Source organism: Calonectris borealis, chromosome 12 (genome assembly GCF_964195595.1).
Source record: "Calonectris borealis chromosome 12, bCalBor7.hap1.2, whole genome shotgun sequence".
In the NCBI taxonomy this organism is placed as follows: Eukaryota; Metazoa; Chordata; class Aves; order Procellariiformes; family Procellariidae; genus Calonectris; species Calonectris borealis.
This window is the reverse complement of record NC_134323.1, coordinates 16,516,376-16,538,831: the sequence shown is the minus strand read 5'-3', so window position 1 is coordinate 16,538,831 and position 22,456 is coordinate 16,516,376. Positions and strand designations below refer to the sequence as shown.

At 35.0% G+C, this 22,456-nt stretch overlaps 1 protein-coding gene across 9 annotated transcripts in view; it reads right to left on the bottom strand.

The window, feature by feature from the left end:
• WWOX (WW domain containing oxidoreductase) overlaps positions 1–22,456 on the bottom strand; it is a 532,897-nt gene that overhangs the window by 486,921 nt on the left and 23,520 nt on the right. For 3 of the 9 annotated variants that reach the window (XM_075161455.1, XM_075161454.1, XM_075161459.1), the window contains exon 5: positions 16,032–16,138. In XM_075161455.1, the coding sequence (XP_075017556.1) occupies positions 16,032–16,138 (107 nt within the window). Of the gene's footprint in view, positions 1–9,737; positions 9,971–10,131; positions 10,424–10,693; positions 11,635–11,685; positions 11,707–14,009; positions 14,796–16,031; positions 16,139–22,456 lie in introns of those variants that run through there. The other 6 variants (XM_075161456.1, XM_075161458.1, XM_075161460.1 and 3 more) reach the window with 6 other exon arrangements.

Genomic DNA, 22,456 nt, shown 5'->3' with positions numbered 1-22,456 from the left:
CCCATTTAAAGAATAAATACCTAGCAATTAGAATTTATCAATAAAAAGATACTCAAATAATATTCACCTAAAAAAAAATGTTGCTCCTGGTTCTATCAACAACTTTGTCACAACATATCAAAGCAAAATAACATTTTCTCCCCTCGACAACTTAAAAGTTTCCAGGGCTTTATCGCCAGTTGAAGCAGTCTGTTTGCATTCTCCAATACAAACTGACAATCTAGTGATACAGTACATTAAAAATTCTCTGTAGTATTGACTGCCTGAAGCTGATGCTCCCTTGTTAAATGCAGTGCAGTTCAATTAACAGCTCTTCAATATACAATTTAATTTTTCTTTCATCTTGATCCACAGCCGAGCTTGAAATGAGGAATGCTGGAATAGATGTACTTTAAATATTGAAGCAAGACTTTATAAATAAATCTATCAAACTTGTAATGATTTCTGTCATAACAGGACCAAACAGATGAACCTGAATGTCTGGGACTTTCAGGTTTATGCATTGTTTTTCTCAGCCTTACAGGGCTGTGAATTGCTGGTGCAGGGGAGGGCTCCAAAAACTCCCCCAAGGAATAGAAGAGCTTTTCCCTTACTGCACCATTCTTAGGGAACAGAGGAACACTTTCCTGCTGCCACTTTATAAAGTAAAGCCTTTCGCATGTGAAAATCCAACTTATCACTAATGTCACCAGAACTGATTCCAGATCTTCTAACATTTCTCTCATTATTTAAAAAGGCAACCAAACAGAGAAGTGCATGGCACCAGTTTCCATTACCAAATCTGCACTCAACTGGGAGGCAACCAATTCTGGATTGAAAAAGTAAATATTTAATGCATAAATACTATCCTGGATACCTTCCCCCTCCCGCCCCGCAGTATGAACATACATAGTACACTTCAAATTTTCTCTAGGTAGTCATGCCATTTCACAGGAAAATGTAAGGTTAGCTTAACCAGGACAGAATGAAATATTACATTTCAAAGTTACTCTAAGTGGGACACTGCTGAAGGAAGTTATTAATATCTCTTACAGTGTGCATGCTCAAGGAAACACTGTGAATCAGCTCATTTCTCATAGGTATACTACACAGCTTTCAAAATGGTAGGATTTACTACTGTTCATCAGAAAGAAAAACACTCTACTCTAAGCTAGAGGCATTTTCTACTCTTTAAACATATTCACAAAAACAAACTTGACAACACTTACTGCCTTAGGTAGCAGAGAAGCACTACTGACACGGAAGGCTACCAACCAGCGTGAGATGAGTTACAAAGCAAGAAAGGCTTCACCGAGTGAACATAAGCAGCATTAGAACAGTAATCAGTTTCAGATTAATTCAGTCAAATTGCTTTTTCTCAATTTATACATTAATGCATAGTGAAATATATAGCTTTAACCTCGCTTGTTTCCACGTTTATTAGTTGAGATACTGAGGTTTTACTCTTAATTGTTGTACTTTTTTTTCTTCATGTATTTTTAATCATCTTATCTACATTATCACTTTGAACGCTAAAAAAAATCTTTATAACATTATAAGTCTCATTATTGTTACAATTTCCTTTTTCCCTTTATTTCTAGTCCTACATTTAAAAAAAAAAAATGTATCTCAGTACTGTATTTTAAATTGCCACAGAAATAACATTCAGCATTTACAGTAATTAACTCATCATTACTTCGAATAACTACACTAATTGGTATGCTCTACAAACCTGCAACACTGCAGAATTAAAAATAAGCATAACAAAGATATAATTTACAACTAATCTATACTTACAATTAAAGTTAGTTTCAAGATTTATTTCATTCTATTATTTTTTATTAGCTACAGCACACAGTAAATGGGGTGTACCACGTTCTGCTTTGCAAACACCTAGATTATAAAACATAATTACACAAATTAATTAGAAATGAGTACATACATTCATGTCTTTGTTTGTAACCATAACATGTTAAACATGACTACATTAATGAGCAGTTCCTAAAAATTATAAGATAGTATAACCAAGTAAAATTTTAAAGACCAGACAAGGCATAAATGTCACCTTGCCACAGAGAAGGTCACCACCACTTAAATTCTCCTGATGTCCTATTTTGAGGTTGCAGGTAGTATAGAGGTTGTTCTTCTACACAGCAGATCAGCAATCCTGTCCTGTGAGAACTCTTAACACCCAATGTACCATGGCAGAATACAAGTCCAGAGTGAAATTTTCCCTGAACTGGGTCCTGTACTTTCTTTCCCACCTATTCTCGAGGGTTCTCTGATGTCTAAGGGCCTGAAGTCCCTCCTGTACTTTCTTTCCCACCTATTCTCGAGGGTTCTCTGATGTCTAAGGGCCTGAAGTCCCTTCAGTTCTGCCCAGTGATTGCACAGTTACCCTTTCATAAAGCTCAATGCTTACAGGAACCTAATTATCCTAAGGATCTTTATCCTTCTTAAAAATTTGCTTCTGAACACTCTATGGGACCAAAAGTCATTAGACAAGGAAGGGCAGATACAGTGACTGAGCTTGCCTTGGTTGCCTCAGAAATCAGACTAGAGATGACTCTCCAGAAAGCAAGGAAATGAACAAAGTCATTTGTATGTTTTCTTTTAAAACCAAACAAAGAAGTGTTTATTTATTTGCTGAGACCAGATCTGTACCTGCTGCACTTTCCTAGCAGTGTCCATTATTACAATTATACTGCTATAGCATTTCAAGTATGCATAATGCTTGCATCAGCAAGATGCATTTATTCCAGTTCCACCTTGACAAGATAAGGGATATTAACCATAAGGTTTTTTTAGCAATTTCATTGCATCTTCGTAAAGAGCGTCTACCAATACAACTAAGCTGGATCTGATATGCCTCACCAGTCTACCATGTTGTCATGAATCTGTAGTGTAAAACTCACCTAAGATCTCCTTTGAAGGTGTCTAACATGGTGTGTTTAGGACCTTTAAGTACAAATAGATCTTTTTCATCACAACCAACAAATATTCAAGGCCTAAGAGACCTAAAGATGTTTCAGTTAAAACCAAACTACAGTCAGATAACAATATGTACCTTAAAAGAACTAGGGAATACCAAAAGACCAGAACTACCCTACAAATTACATAGCTGGCATCTGTATATTAATAAGGATTTAGAGGGCCTGAAAGAGGCATCTGAAAAGTACAAGTCTAAGGTAAAGACATCCTGAATTATTTTCTTACTCAAAATTAAAATAACAGTTTTGATAAGCACACTTATGAAAATACAAAAGCATTTAGTTACGTATTTTATGCTAATTTTTCCTTTATTCTTTATATGCTAGGATCAACTATTCAAGATTTATTTAGGTGGTTTAAGGCTTGTTTTGCATGTCTCCAGCAAAAACAAACTAACAACAACTACCCCAAACATTTCTTTTGTTACATCAATTCAATACTTCTATTTGATAAGCGAAGTTTATTGTTGAAGTTAATGCTGTATCTCAGTGACCTCAAATGAAATACAGGAAAGAACAAGTTTAGCACACTATTGCTTATTTGTATATACTGAGTAATAAAGCTGCTTCTGCAAAATGATGCACTATCCTTACTGGGACCAAATTAATAGCGGTTTAGCACAAAAATCAGAACATTTAGATTGTGTTTTCAATGCAATTTTTCATTATGAACATCCCCTCATCAATAGAGTACTACTAAAGGAACAAGAGTTGCTGTTTAGAAAACACAAAGAAAGTGTTTACCTGCTCACTGTAAGGGTAGCATTATATCTAATTCAGTCTGGTTCAGAGTTCTCACATGGCAAGTCACAAGTAAAAATCAAAATGAATTTTTAACAGGACAAATAGCATTCAGAAGTAATGCATGCTTTCCCCTCTAGCGCAATCGGGAAAGCACGTATGTGAAATGCTTCCTTCCAAGACATAAAACAGGAAGGAGCAAAATAAAGATTTTTAAATTACCTCGCTTCATAATGAAAGGGTAGTCATATCTTGTGTGTACTCCCTCAACACAGCTCTAATAAATCTCAGTAACACAGTTCCAGATTTAAAAAAAAAAAAACCAAGCACAATCACCTTTCCATGTTTGACATTAAATAATACAAATTATGACCGATATTGGCAGATATCTCAACACTTGCAAATTAAGTGTGGACAAATGGCTGCAGACATATAGCTAAAGTTCTGCCCCTTAAAAACAATCTTCATGCATACGGATATTTAGGGTCTGATCCAAAACTCTCCAAGGCAACAGAAAATTAGTATTTTCAGTGGGCTTTGGAAACAGCCCTTTTAATAAGATAAAATAAATATACATTCTTTTGAATAGCAGCATGTAGATATACCTTAGCTTTACAGCCTCTTATTAAATTAAGCATCATATATATTATCAGCACAATGGTATCATGTCTATTTACCCTAATGCCTTAACCAACTGAGTTAAATAATAAATAAATCAGATAATAATAATAATAAAGCAGATAATAAATCATCTTACTCATACAAAAATAAGTATGTCTGGCACAGACCAAAGGTTTCAATTATTAGTTTGTGAAATTACCTAAAGAATCATGACCATTTTGCACCCCACTTGGACCACTTTCTCCTTGGACCCATAATAAACAACAGTTCTCATCACACATTGCTAAAATGGAGATTTTCAAAGAAAGCAGTGTAATTTCTCACAGCTAGCACTAAATATCACAAAGTGAGATAAAAGATAAAGTAGTAGGCTATTAAAGAGAAGTCCAGAGGATCAAGCAAAGTCCAGTACTCTACTGTCCCTAACTCACCCCCTCAAAAGAAAATTATCAGGATAAAAGGGAACTAAAGGATGAGGAGAAATTAGGAAGGATGGTAAAATAAGCAAAAAATATGATGCTTTGGCTTCATAGTAATAAAAGATTCAGAAATATCATTGACAAGCAAACAAATTAATAGTACCTCTTGAGCATTATACTTAGCAAGTCTACTTTCTATACATCTTCTGTATTCCTGTTGAACTCCATGTATGGTTGTTTTATGTCATTTACGCTGCTCTGTAGTCATATAAGCCAGATAATTATCTTTGGTTTTATAAGCTATTATGGATCATGAACCAAGTCAGTGCTTCTTTTGATGCCCTCACATTAGTCCCTTGTCACTGTAAAAAACTATTAGTGATCCAACAATGAGCATCTTTTTTTCCGTGTTTTTTTAATGCATAACAATTATGCAGAGTCGTACTACACCATGCTGGAGTTTCTATTTTCCTACACTACTATATTCAGTGTTACAGTAGAACTGATATAGACCTTAACATTTTTGTCTTTATCAGCAAGTATTCTTTAAACATCATCACACTGTCACAGCGCTGCAGATACACGCAGTAGTTTCAGAAGTAGGAAGAAAATAATCTCTCTACATTTTCTTCCCCATACTAAGCTCAACCCAGAAAAGTTCCTCTACTTCAAAAGACTCATTTAACATATGGGCAGACTGGTTACAAGCCTAAGAAAAAAAAAAAATCTTAAAGAACCAATTCTTCACATTGCAGACTGTGTAACCCATCAAACTAAACTCTTTGGGATCTGAAAACATTTATAACTCCAAAAGCATGAATGCTGAGACATCTCTTTGGTTTAGTTTTAATTTCTGGGCAATTTAGAGTAAAGGCCCATTTCACAATCATAAGTGACACAGAAAACCAAGAAAAGAACACATCACATACTAGGTTAGCAACAAGTGTGCATTTCACTTAACGAGTAAGACTAGATATTACTACGAAGCATTCCATTTCTTCAAAGTGTTGAAAGACCTACGACCATTCAGTCATTGCCAGCTAACATACTGTTTACAACTAACACTAACAGATACTCCATCCTGTTCACTTCTGATAATGAAATAAACTAATAAAGTTTATTAAAGTTACTGTGAAAAATCAATTACATGGAAATCTGTGAGATCTTGAACATAAGTATTAGCGCTTTGTTTACTTTTTATAAAATTAAAGCAAAGAACCAATCTGGGGACAAAAATGACCCACCGGATTTCACGACGACTTTCATAAAAAATTATCACAGTACACATTAAATCATTAGCGAGACACAATGCTGCCTGTTAGTTTTAAAATGCAGAGAATGAAACTCATTGCAGAAGCAAAAGAGGGCCAATAATATAATTACAACACGGTGCCTGTGCAGCCTGAGTTAATGCCGTTATTTGACATTGCAAGGCTATGCCTTCTCCCATGAGCCCCACTGGAGACAAGGTTCACTCTAATTGGTTCCAAAGCACAACCTACCAACAACAGCCTTCCTCTGGCCCAGGAAGGGTAATTTCCACACGACTGTAAATAGTGTTTGCAAACAATACAAACACGGTAATAAGAGGCTAGGTGGGTAATTAATGTGGTTACAAAGCAGCTTATTTGCATTTTTATTTAAAACTGCCTTCTTTAAAAAGCAGCTCAGATTTCTTTCTGCAAAAGGAGCCTTGGTTAAGGAATAGAGCAGTAATTACTCTCTTTAGGGGTTCTTTTATACATCCTTTAGGGAATTAGAATGAAAAGATAAGCAGAATTATAAAGGGAATCATGTAAAATATGAAATGCACTATAAACACTTAGTACTGTATTTACCATAAGCTAAGCTTGCCTTCTTCATTAATGGAATATATTACAAGCTTATGTTACAATCAGATTAATTGTGAAGATGGTTAAAGAAAAAATTATAACCAGCCACTTTAATTCCCCCTCTCCTCTCCCAGAACCGACAACCAGAAATCCAGTAATAGCAGAACTTAGTTTAGGTAAGAACGCATCTACCTGGACTGTAGTAAGTTAGTTTTCAATGTCAACAACACTAAATAGTTTTAAAAAATAGATTCTGAGGGAGAAAGGTTCAGAAAAAGATCAAACCCAAGTTACACTAGTATACGTAAAGTACCAGTGAAAACCAAACTTCTCTGCGCCCTATAACCGAAACTGAACTCAACGTACAAAGGCTACGACTTTTTTTAAAGATAGACATCTACAGACAGGTTTGTAATACTCTTGAATAAACAGTATTTCCTAGTACCATTTAATTGAAGACTGAGCATGAAGTGCAGTTTAAAAGGGGTTATTCTGGTTTTTGTTTCTCTCTAGGGGTGTGTCTTAAAATTTTTTGTTAAAAAACTCATACTGCATTGAAGTAATATTATTACAAAGCTTTACGCATGGTAGGGATTTTGTGACTCACATTTCCAGATTAAGAACAGCAGGGCTGTGCTAAAGAAACAAATCACCAAAAAGATCACCTCAAGATTTCTACATATAAAATTCTGCTGAGTGGAGGAAAAAATTAAGGAATGGTAAGATACTGTGACTTCTTTCAAAATCACATTTTAGATTTTTTTGGTTTTATATGTGTAGCAGATGTTAGAAGGTGAACAGAATTATGAGAGCAGAAGTAATTTAGTCAACTCAAAAGACAACTTCATCTTTACCGGAGAAAATCACGGCAAATTCACTAACTATGTTAAAAACCTTGCAATCTCATAGCTATGAGCACACTCTGTTGGTTTCTATCAGCTGTCTACAGCATTATGAATTCATACATTAGCATGAAATTCCAATCCAGCCTAGAAATCCAAAATTAAAAACAGAAAGTAGGGTAAACCCTACGTTCCAGACCATTTATTCACCACCTTATTCAAGCACATTTTCAGGAACAATGAATCTCTTGTACCAGGCACAAAACCAAAAGGAGACAAAATGACCAGACCATTGCAAAAAAAAAAAAAAAAAAAAAAAATCTTCTTTAATTGATCCACTCCCACCCCCTCCCAAAAAAAAGAAACCACCCTGGTTCTATTCCTCCACAGTTGTTAAACTCTGGCCATTCTGAAGGAAAGAACATCTGCAGACTAAATAAGTCACCATCATGACAAAACCTCTGTAACCGGCAGGTCAGCAGGGTCTTGTGGAATTCAAATCTTAAAGTCTGTGCCCCTGCAGGATTTTTTTTTTCCTTTTTTTTTCCTAAACAGTCCTCGTGCTTCTTGCAGTAAGAAACCCTTTCTTTCTCTGCCATCTTGGCTTGTCCTAAGGATGGATGAAACAGGCAGTAACAATTGTAGAAGCTCTTGCACGATTTGATGAGGCTATAGCGAACTGCAAGATCAGAATGGCTTACAACCAGCAATGGACACCTTACTCGAAGGATATCACGGCCTTTTCCCTAGTACTGACATAAAAACAACCTTCACTTATCCATTCCTCTTAAGTACCATCGTCTCTCCTAGGTATAAAACTAAGCTGTTGCACCATTCTTTTCCTTTACCAGCATCCAATTTTTCATTATTAGTAATCTTTATGCTTGCCTTATCTATGTTTGTAAAGAAGTCCCAATTTATTTCAACATGCCTCGTTATATGGGTTTTCCTCATATCTGAGAAAAAGATGAAGGAAAACAAATATTTCTGCCTTTTACAGAGTAGTTCCTTGATTCATATTACCAGACTCTTTTAAAATGTTATTTCCTACATGTAAAAATTCCACAGTGCTAAACTACTTCAAATTCCCTTTCACCTTGCTGGACATTACTAAACTTTCTCCTGCATTTATTACTTATATTACCACCATTAAAAAGTATTCTCTACTTAAAGACATGTCAACAATATAAACCAAAAACTTAGCAACAAAATAAAAAAAACAACACTACAAAATGTTTATGTCTATTTCCTTAATCCTCATTTATTAAATAATAACCGAGTTCCGAGAACACTTAGTACTAAATTCTTTGCTTGCTACCACTACAATGGAAGTTAATGTGACCATGCAGGGTAGCGAGCATAAAGTATCATCTCTGCACAGTCCAGAATTGAAATGTCTTGGACAGGGACCTAAGCTATTTTTACCATGCATTTTTCCTGTAAATACATACATACACATCACATACATACAAAGAATTAATATTAATGATCTTTGCTTTATATAACCAAAATTCTGTATTTCACTGAATACAGTATAGCAAAGATCAAAAACTGACAATATATCTGTAGTCCTTTTCAAGTGGATAAAAGCTAAAATAGACCTACATTTTTAAGAAGTATTTTCCTTTTTATCCACTTTCACATTTAGTACTCACTTTATTTTGAATCCCAGCCATCAAATGAACCAGAGTAAAAATATTTTTGAGAACCATATTGAGAAAGAAAATATACATCAAATTAATGGAACATTTTTAATTTATCCCTGTTTACTGGAAATATAAGCCATATGAGGTCCTAAAGGCTTGGAAAATGCCCACAAATCCTTTAAAGCCTCCTGCACTCACTCATACTGACTGGCTTTATATTTCATAAATGTAATTACTTTAAAATATCAATGTATTTATCTTGATAATAAAACTCTATCTTTAGTACAGTAACAGTGCAGAGCCAACTACAGATGAAGATGTAGGTATGAAACAGTTCAGCTGTAGCCAGTACATCAACTCTCTAACTAAATGATATCAGTATTCAGAAGGATGTCCAACCCTGAAAATTAGGGGCTTAACACATCTGCTATATAATTCAGACTCTGTTTTACAGTGGTTTCATTACTAACCATAAAAACTGTAACAGTGGAACTGTATAAACAAACTGAACAGTGTTTTTACTGTAAAACATGAATGTAATATAAATATTTGCCTTTCCCTTTTCTCAGCATCTGTAATGAGAGCAAATTCATGCCATATGTTTATAGTGTACGAAAAAATAGATCTCAACAATTCATCCATGTAAATGTTGGTTAAACTGTTTAATGTTTTTAACTTCGTGTGGGTTTTTTTTTTAAGCACAAATTTCCTCGCAAATCATTAAAAAACCTCTTGCTCTTATCAGTGGCTACATTCACTGGTTCGCAGCTGTTTTTAGAGATTAATCTGGCAGAAGAACTTGAAGATCACAGATTTCTCACTGATAACAAGATCAATAGCTCTGACAGGTTGAGACACGTCCATGTGGATAGTTACCATCCCAATACACAAGCCTGCAAACTGAAAGAAACTGCCGCCTCAGAACACGTCAGAAGACTTGAAAATACAAAAGCATCTGCTTTCCAGCTTCTTAAATTAACAGAGTGTATCAGCAGACTGTATTACATTTAGTTTTTCTTAGTGCTGTTTATGCATGTACTACTGCTTAAAAATTATGTCTACTGTCATTTAACAATTCACTGTCCATCTGTATTTGGAAAATAACTTTGCAGCACACATCACTCTTTTAAGGTGTCTCAGCTGAAGAGATTACTCACAGGAACATATTGAATTCTTGAACATTATGGCCAAAGTCTGGTCATACTTTCATACTGTTCTCAATCAGCTGTCACTAGCACCAGTACTGGTTAAGGCTTATACTATCAATTCTCTGCTAGTAACATAAGGTCTGATTCCATTGCAATTACAGTTAATTAAAAGATTCCTTCACTTCAGAAAGATCTGGATCACACCCTTAAAAAGAAAAAAAAAAAAGCATTATACTCAGCAGTGGCAATAATGCTTTAGTTTGAGTGTCTGTGCCAGTGAGTGAGACAAGTTAATGCAGAATTTCTTTTATTGCAGTACCCGTTAGCTTAATAAAAGATACGGCCTCTTCCCGCAAGGCCTTTTCGCCATAGCAAGGTTTGGATAACTACTTTTATCTTGATTCTTCAGCATGGTCACTATTCAGAGCACTGGAAGATGAAATATGTCTATACATTGCAGGCTTTTATAACTGTGTATTACACTGTGATGGCACGTGAGCCAATAATACATAGTTTTAGAATATCATGCTTTGAAACAATACAATTCTTTATTACAAAATAACAACACAATATTGGAAACAATATTTTCACAGAAATGCATGGACTCTACCAGTATGATATTCTGAAATATTTTCTACTGAAGAGATTACTTTTTAAGAGCTTCTATTTAGCACCACTTTGAAACTTTTTAATTCTGTACTAACAGACTGTGGCTTCATTCAGTATTTACTACATCTCCAAAGCCATCTTTTACACATTCTTCAGTTTTTTCATAACTGAAAATCTTCCACTAATCATGATGAGATGCCCTCCCTGAATCATTCATGTAAGTTAATTCCAAGACCAAGTTATTGTTCTGGTTCTAATGTAGTCTTACATAGTCTTGGTATGGAAATTCTGTATTAACAGCCTGACTGATTTACAGAAAAAGCTCACAAAATTAACATCCAATAGATAGAAAAGGAAATTTTATCTTCTGTATCAAGATTAGCATCTATTAGTATCAAGAGACTAAGACAGAAGAATATTTTACAGGCTATTCTGCAGTCCACGCATGTACACAAAGAATCATGAAAGAAGGACACCAGTGGAGACGAAACACTGCGTGGGAAATCAGTCCCCCTTCCTTGAGGAGGAAACACACAGTCAACACATGAAAACTGTCGCCCATGTTCTGTGTAAACGTGCCCAGTTTGCTTCTCAGCTTTCTGTGCTTTGCAAGATTACAACTGGAATACAAAGACTCACTTATCAGGTTTTAATTTCATTCAGTTACTTAATCAGCAAGAATATAAATCACTCCTTAGGTGGAGAATACTTTGGGGGAAAGGAATACAGCAAGGAGTCACATTTATTCTGTTGGTTTTCTTCATAGTCATTCTCTCTTCTCTTGTCACATCTCTATCTTGTAAGTTTCTACATATAAAGGAAACCCAAATTTTCTTTTTACAGTTTAATCTAATCTTTGATGTAGCTGTAGGCTTAACGCTAAGGAATAATTACAAAAGAAACATTATACTTTTTATGAAATATTAAACTTACAATTTATCTTTTAATATCTACTTCAAAGACTATTTGACAGGAATAAATAAATGAGAGCTTCTTGGCAAGAAAAGCTGTGATTTATGAAATATTTTATTCATTCATATTCTTAAGTATTTTCTTGACAATACCACTAACATCTGGAGCTACGCAGTCTTATCCAAACATTCTGCTCATACTCAATTAGAAAATTATATCAATAATAATGTAAAATAAATTACCTAGCTTCTCTTCCTGGAGCATAGATTTCAATGTTCGTCAGAGCAACTATGTGTACAAACTGCACTGTAGTGTTTTTCATTAAGCCTTAAAGTCAATTAAGCTACGAATTGGAACAATCATTCCTCCTTTGCAAAGTATTGATATTTTTTCTTGGCTGCTTTCAGGCCTTTTCACTACTCAAGGAGAGATTTATGTTTGACAATTTCTTTCTGATTAAAATGAATCATAACTCTAGAATTCTAATTTCCTCTTTTCTGAGCAAGAAATTATCACACAGTTTTAAACTGATATTGAATGTCATCGTGCGTGAACAACATTCATTTTCAAGATATCAAAAGTAAAGCTATACTGATCTCTTTTTATCTGCTTCTTTTACATACTTTCTCTTCCTTTCTCTCTCTCTCTCTATACACATGTATGCATATAAAACATTAGATTGTACCAATATAATCAACTATACCTCTCTATAAAAATATTTGACAGACTAGCTAGACCAGTCACATTAAAACTTGTCACAATGCTTTACATAAGGCAATTACCCTCTATTTGCAATATTAGCAAAATTATACTATAGTTTAGAAAGAAAATAACTGGAACACTGCAGGTTGCAAACAAATGTCAGTTATCTAAAGTAATTAGCAAGTTTATATGGGTAATCCCTACTCAAATGGCTCAAACACTATAAAACAACTCTTTAGACATAAATTGTTAAAACCAAAGTTTTCTAGATTTGTCTCCAACAGCCAATTGAGATCAGTTTGAATTTGTTTTTTAAACATAATGGCAGCTAATCTAAAAAAAAAAAAAAAAAATCTTATTTTCTCCCATTATTCCTCCTGTTTTCTCTAAATCTTAACAATTAGATTTTTTCAAGCCATTTAGCTGTCTCATTTTCTCTTTATAAACTTGATTTTCAGCTTTCACTAAAAGCAGATTGAAACTGGGTTTTTTGCCTAACAACTTATTTAACAGTACAACAGGCCCAAAGAAGAACTGTCGTTCTGCAGACACTCAGTTTATGGCATTCCAGACAAGGATGTCACAAATAGACTCACTAGGGGAACAAGCTGGATGGTTTTCCTAAGTACTGCTACATATGCGTTGCTTTATTTTTAAATGCTTCATTACAATAGGTTTGATTTGGGGGGGGTGAGTTTGGTTTGGTTTGTTGTGGTTTGGCAGTGGTGGTGGTTGGGTGTTTTTTTTTTAAGAATTAATTTTTTTTCCATATATATGTCAGGCTTTAGTTAATACAGACCTTCAATTAGATAATTGTATCAAAACTTGAAATAATAACAGTTGTTTCTTTATCCATTTTTAATTATACTGTCTTCTTGCAAAATAAGCAGACTGTCTTTTGCATCAGACAAGAAAAAGAATGAAAAAGGAAATATTCTTTGTCCGACATTTAAACCTTGAGTACTAAAGCATACTGTCCCACAGAAAAGCCAGCACAGGATACACATTGCTTTTGGTAATATATATGTTATTATAGAAATACCAATTTTATTACCCACACAGTACACTTACGACATGTAAACACACTAGAATTCAATATGGCAAAGATTTTTTTAGTTATAAAAGTATAGTTTATGCAAACTAGAAGAAAAGGGGGTTTGGACATTCAGTTGAAGAGCAGGAACATATTTACCAAACTTTCACCCCTCAAAATATTGCAGGAAGACAGTATTTATAGTGCAGCTCAGACACTTAATCTCAAAAATTTACAAGAAAACATAAAACAAGTAGTTAGCACTATTTTTGCCAAAAATACTAGCTGAGTAATATGAACTTGTAAGGCTGCATATTAAACAGCTGTATTTTTTTTAAAATTGGCTCCAAATTGAAAAGTAAACCGATTTCCTTTCAATAATTTTGCTTTCCCTAGGAACAAGGGAGACAAAATACTGTAGATGTTTCGAAGTTCTTTATAGCAGGATAGTTGCAGCTACATATTGAGAATTCATGTGAACCATATGCAGAGGTTGTTGACATTTTTCTTAAACTCCTTCATTTTAGAAAAGAATTTTCAATTAACAACTTCCTGCTATAACAACTTCCTACACCTATAAGCTAAAAATTAATATTTTACATCAATATTTTAATATTAGTATCAATCAATCAAATTAATCTTTGTCTCTGTTTTCAGTAACTGACTTTGGGGCAGGTTTTTGTGGGTTTTTTTCCTCAAGATTGCTTACAATTTGATGTAAATTTTAAGCATCTTGTAATTCATCAACTAATTCTCTCCTGGTTACACACTCCAAGTAATTAAAGTTCAGTAATAACTTATTCTTTCTGCTCCAGCACCTGCATTTCATTTGTTTATTTTCCCAGAGTCATAAATCTGAGGGACTGTCAAAGTGCCATAATATTAGTGCAATAATCAAAGTTAATTAGTCCCTCTCAATAAACAACAACAAAGCCATTACAAAGACGCATTGAAGGCTTTCCAGCTACCCAGTTTAGAGATGAGATTCTTTTCTGAACAATTAGAGTTTGAAAACTGTTAGTAAATAAATTTAGTGTTTCTGAAGTAATTTGACCTTCAGTGATCTTCATTCAATTAACAATCCATTAACTTTTGGTGATATAATATAGGTATTAAGACAAGTACTCCTGAACTCCCATTGCCTTCGAAGTGCTCCGAGATATGCTTAGAATTAAGGGGGTAATTGGATATTTATAAAATAAAAAGTACTCAGTACTGCCTTATTTTAGTGACATAAAAAACATATGTATATATGTTCTATTGAAAAAAGAACAGATAGATGGAACTTCAAGCAACACATTCCATCCCTTGGAATTCCATGCTATTGAAATAAAAAAACAAAAAGAGAGCTTTAATGGGAAGTATTGAAGGGGAAAGGAAGGTATTTTTCCCTCCCAGTGCTTTACTGTAAATTATTAGTATCATCTGGGCAATAGAAAAAGGCCTAAATCCAAAGACTGTTTCTTGAAGAAACTTGTGGTTACAAAAATTAGCAATATTATAAGCATCACTTATTTGGAAATACTTACTTGTAAATAAGCACTGTTTGTTTTGCACTAATAAATATTATAATTATCTGTAGACTACTTATGTGTAAATATTAATACTACTGAGTGCTCTCCCATATCATCTGGTAGCAGTTGAAATATTTTCAGAGCTTGGGAAATAAAACTAAAATATTCATTACTAATTTTAGCAGGAAAGAAATAAAATTCCGAGAATCTGATCCTGCGGTTTATTATTCAAGTAAAGCGTATAGGACTGTGTCAACAGATTATCTCCTGAAGTCAGCAGTCATAGCAAGCTCAGACAAAAGTAGCTTGCAATCCTTACTAGCAAGTAAATGATTGTGGGAGGAATAAATTAATAACACTGAATAAATTTTAATAAGGGCCTTAGAAGATCCAAAAAAAAAAAAAGGGAGAGGGGGGATGTTAGGAGTCAAAGAGAAACAAGGGAACAGACAGCACTGAAGAGCTTGAATTTGCATGACAAAATGGAAGAAAAATGAAAGAAAGAGGGAAGAAACGGGAAGGAAAAAAAAAACGTTGAGACAAACTGCCTGGCAGCAGTGCTGTTGGGCCTGGTGGACTAGGAAAGAAAAGGAGGAAAGGAGGGAAATATTCTTGGTTTTGAAAAGTGTAAGAATGATCCTCTGAAATGTCTCATAGTATAAGAACTATTGGCAAAATAGTGGCTGTCTCTAATATTCGAGTGTGTACATTCTCCTTCAGTTATTTATACACTTTGGTTCTGGAAATGTCCTGTCCTATGAACTATGAAACATGTTCTTTCAAACATTTTTGCCCTTACAAAGCATCTGTATGTGACATGGATAACAGCATGTCGAGCCTTCCAGTCCAATACGGTCATATGAAATGAAAAATCTCTGTCACTGATACACCAGTGACTGAACAGGATATTACAAAATAAGACAAATGCCTTCTTCCTTAGATTGTTGCATGGCAATGTAATTATTTAACTGCTTGTACTGCACAGAAGACTTCACGACTTGAAAAACATAGCTTAGTGTTGGACACTATATACATTCACTTACCCATTCCACAAGAATGCGTTGTACAGCATCATTGCCTCTTGACATATTTCTGCAGGCCAGGATAACATATGCCCCATGCAGTGCAAGAGACTTTGCAGTTTCAAAACCTATGACAAAACATTTTCCTAGTCAGAAATAGGTACCAGTAACAAAACAAAGCTATAAAATTACCCGAGGAGGCGAGCCACACACTTCAGTACACTAAAACCACCTGCAGTCTGACTACCTGTTTGATAGTCACCTGGACCCAGCTTTTAAGAGCACATATGAAAAAAGGTAGACACCTACACACCTCAATTCGAATGGGTCTTTCGGACAATAATTTTATGTATTTTGTACAAAATAGGCTTGGGATCTTCAATTTCTCTGCTTCGGTGTCTTCAGAAGAGCAGGATTATACTTACTTCTTACTTGTTTGACTGTGAAGAATGAGCCATGAGGCAAGACTGCAGAACCATTATGCCTGGCAACATCACACTGAAAGTGATAGAGTATTCTAAAACTGAGCTCTGGGCTCTTTAGATGCACAGTTAGCCTTTGATTCATCAATCTGAGGACCACCTCAGATGGCAGGGGCGATCATCCAATGGGATGTGTGAGGGAATAAAAATCAAAATCACATGGAGGTAACTACTCCTTTTTCCAATCTGAACACCACCCCACCTGTAGAACACTGCTGCACAAAACCAGGGACCAGAGAACTATCCAAGTGTTAAACCATTCCTGGGAGGGGTCAAGCTCATTCTTAGAAAATGAGATTCTACCTAAGGAGATCTGTAATCTACATGTATGTTTTATTATCCACGCACTTTAAAAACTTTGCTAAGTTTCCCTAAATTATTTCCCTAATAATTTCCCTAAATTATCTGTGTAAAATAAACTCATTTTTTGTCCCATCATCAACTGATATATGGAGAACAATTTTTCATGATTGTTCTCATTATGAATAACCAATCAAACACCATGCAGCTTCAATATATTGGTTATAGCACCATGGGGCTAAACGGGTCACTGGATGTACCAAATGATACAGAGAAAAAATAATCCATGAAAAAATCCCTCTTTTGCCTAACTCACTGATATGACTTAATCTGCAAGCACATTCTTTCTAAATCTGAAACAACTGGACAGACAGTTCACACTTTGCTGCAATTAAAGTGCAACATGAATCTATATCCCCAGGTTTTTTTTCTTTCATCCATAGAACAAAGTTTCACAGTGAATTTCTGAACAACTGTAAACAACCTTTTTTTGCAATACTGTTAATCATTTCTTCCCCATTCTGAATTTGGGGAAGAATTTCTCCTTTCTAAAAGCAGACCAGCTTTCAGATTAATTTCATTTTTTTCATTTGGGACTGTACTGCAATTTAGTGAGATCAATTCAAATTATGAAACTGTCCACCAAGAGCTGCAACTCTTTCCACCTTCACATCATCTGCAAGCTTTGTAAGCATACCCTGTTTCACTGTTCAATTCATTAATGAAAAGCTGCATAGAAGTTGGTCCGAGGTAAACTTCATTTAATTGGAAAAAAATCTGTGATGATGAGTTCTTGGGAGTGCAGAATGCCCATAAAGTGCAGAGAACTGAACCAGAAACTGGGTTTCTCTCAGGGGTGAGCTACTACATAGTTGTGATGTATTCAATAGTATCACTGGGTGCCCATCTCCATGGAGAACTGTAACAGTGACAGAAATTTCCATCCAGCTGAAAGAGGCATAACGTAGCTTAACGAGTTCCAATTAGACAGGCTTAAACTAGAAAATGAAGAATCAAACTGAAATGCCCAGCAATTTGAGTATGAGAAGAAGTCAAAGAGAAGAAGTATTTGTTTTAGCTTTATGACATTTAAAGCATGTTCATGTTTTCCTTTTAAAAATTGTTTACCAAAAAACCTATTAAGATGGGCTGTCTCACTTCCAAAACACCCTGGAGCAACAAAATTCAGTTACACCACAAGACATAACTTACATTATAGAAACAACAGACACCAAGATGAATTTATACCATTTTCTGCAATTACATACTTACAGTATTTAAGTCCAAGCAATTTTCTTGTATCTCTTTTAAAGCCATTCATTGTACCAAGCAACTTTAATTACTTGGATAATTCATTGCATGCACTTGAATTCAGCTACAGCATATGCAAAGATTTCCCCTGTTCCTAATTCCACTTTAAGCGTATTTAACTAGAATTTTTCATGTAACTAATGTAAGACATGTTGTACCAGAGTACTATTAGCTAGCTGTATGCTTCTTGTACACTTATTTTGACCAGCTTACCACAATATTAAAAACTAGTTGGAATGCCTGGGAATACAGTTTTTCTACTGTTATACAAAGATCTAGAGCTGATGGCCAGTTTAATTAGCTAAGCGTGAGGATGTTTTGCTAACTCTACCCCATGTCACACTGTGCAAAATAATAAATTCCATGCCATTCTCTTTTACAGTTAATAACTTCATTCTCATTATAAACAAAACTGAGAAAGATTAAAACTTAACCAAGTTACATGCTGAGAATTTAGTTAATTTTAATACCACCTTGATTTTTCCCTGCAAACGCGGAGATGAGTGTTAAACACTCCTCTTTAGGACGTACTCGCTCTCTTCTAGGCTACCAAAGGATGATTCTTCACCCTTAGGCAGACATGTTCTGAATCTTTCCATGAAATTATGTGCTTAAAAAAAACTCTTTTCAGAGGATTTTTAAGCAGCAGTCCATCCTTCCATTTGAAATACTGCCACAGGTCAAGTGCTAATGCCTCTCCCCATCAGACATATTTTAAACTACTAACTCATTCATGAACACTCTTGCATTGTATTTAGGACAGCTAGATTTATGCAAAAGGAGAAAAACAAATCCAGGTACCCCAAACCGCATAAAGGTTCCAATTCAGCTACTGAATTACTGGCTATAAGGTAGGGGTTGTATATAACTATTACTTGGTCTTTCTATCACTTTGTGTGAAGCATAATTCATAAGGCATCTTTTCAGACCATCTACCAAATGAAATATATCAAGAAGAAGAGGTAACACAATATCTACTTCATAGAGCTCACTGGGGTTTAAGTATGATCTACCTACCAACTTGTTCACTCTCGAGACTGCAGCGTTTTTAGATATGTCCTTAAAATAAATCTTCATAGACCTGAAAATCCTCATTAAGCAGTACAATTAAGTACCTTTACAGTTTAAGAAACAACTATGCAGGAGCTTAGAAGAATGCAGTTTCTAACTGAAACACCTGAAGCAGGAGTTTGGAAGCACCTCAGCATTCAAGTCCTTTTACAACTTCAGCTTTTTGTTTCTCCTGCAAAAATTAAGGCTTCTTTCCTCCCCCAGTGTCACATAGCTTAAACAGGTGGGGAAAAGCTTCTAGCATAGTGGAAAACTTTTATTCTTTTAACAGACTCATTGCATTAAACTAAGTTTGCCAACAACATTTGTCTTTCAGCAAAATGTAGCCATGTTTTCAATATACAGGAAATTTTAAAACCTCAGCCTAACACAGGGATTGAGTATTTAAAGTACAAAACTATTTAAACTCCGCAAAGAAAAACCTTGCCTATCTGTAAAAACTACATTGAATCAAAATCCACATTGAGTGTGGTTTCATACACCAAAGTTAAACCACAAACATCATAAATGCCGAAACAGTAAAACCTCAAAAAAAAAAAAGAAAAAAAAAAAAGAAATCACAGTAGGGTTAAACAGAAAGAAAAATCTAAATAACTATGTTAAGGACGTGCATAATTAAGGAACCAGAACAACCTTAATTCCACCCACAAAAGCAATTCTGTGGACTTCAAAAGAACCAAACATTTCTTTAAAACTTCGCTTAATCTAAGACGGCAGCTACCAATGTGCTCTCTTACAGTGACACAGCCCTTTCACAATGTAGGAACATTAACGGCAATGATACTAGTATCTTTTCCAGGAAACAAATCATATCCTCCAGTGGTGAATCTCCCCTGTACCACAGTGCCGGGGTATTGCAGCTGCAGAGCTATTTAACCCAGATAGAACAGATAGCACAGCCTACTGCCGACAAGAACTATTGCCGTTTACATTCTGCCTAGCTGCAATGGCTGGCAAAGGGTGTACACAGCTGAAGGAAACTCTGTGCTTCGGTTTTCAGATTTCAAAGTAGGCAACTCAAAAAAAGCTGCAAAACTTCAATATCTTCTTATAGAAAAATCACACATTATATACTAGTTGTGTTTTTATAAAAGTAGGAACAACCACATTAGAAAAAACAGCATAGGATAATACACTTGAGCATCAAGGACAGCCAGTTACAAACAATAAGATAGATACTTCCCCCAAATTTGACAGAACAACAACATGCTTAAATAATGTACACTGTGGAAAACCAGTCATAGTATATTTAAATACTCAATGTTGAGCAAATGTTTTATAAAACTAAGATAAAATTTAAGTGATTGCCCTGGAAATCTCCAGAGATAAGACTGTCCTGAGACCGACTCCTCTTGCTGCTGTTGCTTTAGCTGAATGAGCTCTAATCTGACACTCAAAAGTAACAATCCTGTTTAAGACATACATGAGGATAAACATTATGGCACAGCTCTCTACATCAGCAGCTAACCTAAAGGACTGGTAGCAGAACTAACAAGACAGCTACAAGTGCACGGGATTGGCTACAGACATTTAAAATCCTTCAGCCCTTTACTTACAGCATGCTTTTCATAAAGACTCAGACTTAGCACTCAATTTTATTCTTCATCTTCTGTGACGATTGTTCAAGTTAATACTCTCACGTTCTTGCCTGTCTGCAGTCAACTACTATCAGTGAATTTTGGGACAGATTTTCAGCTAACAGTCTCAATTAATGAGCAGTTAGCATCGCTCAATTAATGCCAACTACATTGCGTCAACATACACCAGATCAGTATATGGCTCTGTCAAACGGTACAACCTCCTCTATAAAACAGAGAAAGGGATTCACTGACTAGAAAAGTAATTCAGCAATTTCTTGTTTAAATAAAGTAGACAGCATATAGTCCATTATCATTGGGGGACATTTTGTAAAGAATGTGCATCAGGCATTTACGTATTTTAAACCATTCCTTTATTCCAAATATAAGAAAGTTTGAATACACAAGAAGAAATTCAAAAACATTTCAGAGCATGGCAAGTTTTCTTCAGCTTCTCCCAAACACTCCAGGATACCTCGGTTCTCTCATTTACAACACATTTGGAAAGCAGTGATGCTATCTTTCTTTGCAACAGCTTAGTCCTCAATTTAAAGCCCTACAGCGTTTGTTTGCATTTAGTTTCTTCAAAATCATTTCTTCTTTTCTCTCCACCGATAGAAGAGCTCTGAAGGCCCTGAGACTCTAAAACATCTTCACATGTGCTTAAGTAATGATTTAAAGCTGTCATGAGTCAAGCCTTCCTTGAGCCCTATGTCACAGGCAGTTTGAATGTAAACTAAAAGGGAGTCCAGAAGAAAACCTTCTTCCCTTCCATTACAGTAAACATAGTAAGATCAAGTAAGTGAACAAAAGTTCTGTGGAATTGGAATTGAAAAGCATTAGCCTACTTGTGTTACATATTTCTGGCCTTGCATACACTGATGGATTACTTATGGACTGTATAACAGCAGAAACCAACTCGGATTTTGTAAGCACGAACGTATTATATCACTAAAAGTGTGTATTACTTTTACAGCTGTGTTCAGGTTTTTCTTTTCCCCCCACCACATTGTTCTCAAACTTTCATGTTGCTTTCTGAATTGCAGCAAACATCTATTGGGTTCTTATAAATAGACAGATGCCCCATTTGCAGAGTGAAGCGAGTTAATTTTCAGACTATGTCTGGATTTTTTTAGAAATATTTCTATTTTCTTTTAATATAAAATGGGTAAGAGACTCGTACAAAATCATTCCTTGATAAACTAGTAGCTGGAAGAGCAATTTCTTTTCCATATATGGTATTATGATATTGTAAGTAAAAATCCAACTTCCAATGAATAGGAAGTTTTTTATTTATACAGTTGGGTTCTTCTTGGGAAGGATCAATAATTTTATATAACCTTCATCAAGTAAAAGCAACAGCTTTTTAAATTAATTCTGCAGTCCAGAAAATACGAAACCTTCAACTAAAACATTCTTGGCGCTAAATGTAAATGAAAAAATACTTTCTGGCCTCTCACTTAAGGGCAGTAGAGCCACTAGTTCAGGAGTTTGCATTTAACTCAACCATGAGAAAGTTCATCTGCAACATCTGATCATCATCCAAATCATACTTGATTTTAATTTATTTTTAATGCAGAAGTAGTAAAAGTATCACAAAAATATTCTTCCAGGTAGAAGACGTTAACTCCCTTCAAACCCTTTTTGCTTTGAAAACAAAACTGTACATTTTTCCTGGATCAAGGGTAAACGTGAGCTGTAGCTA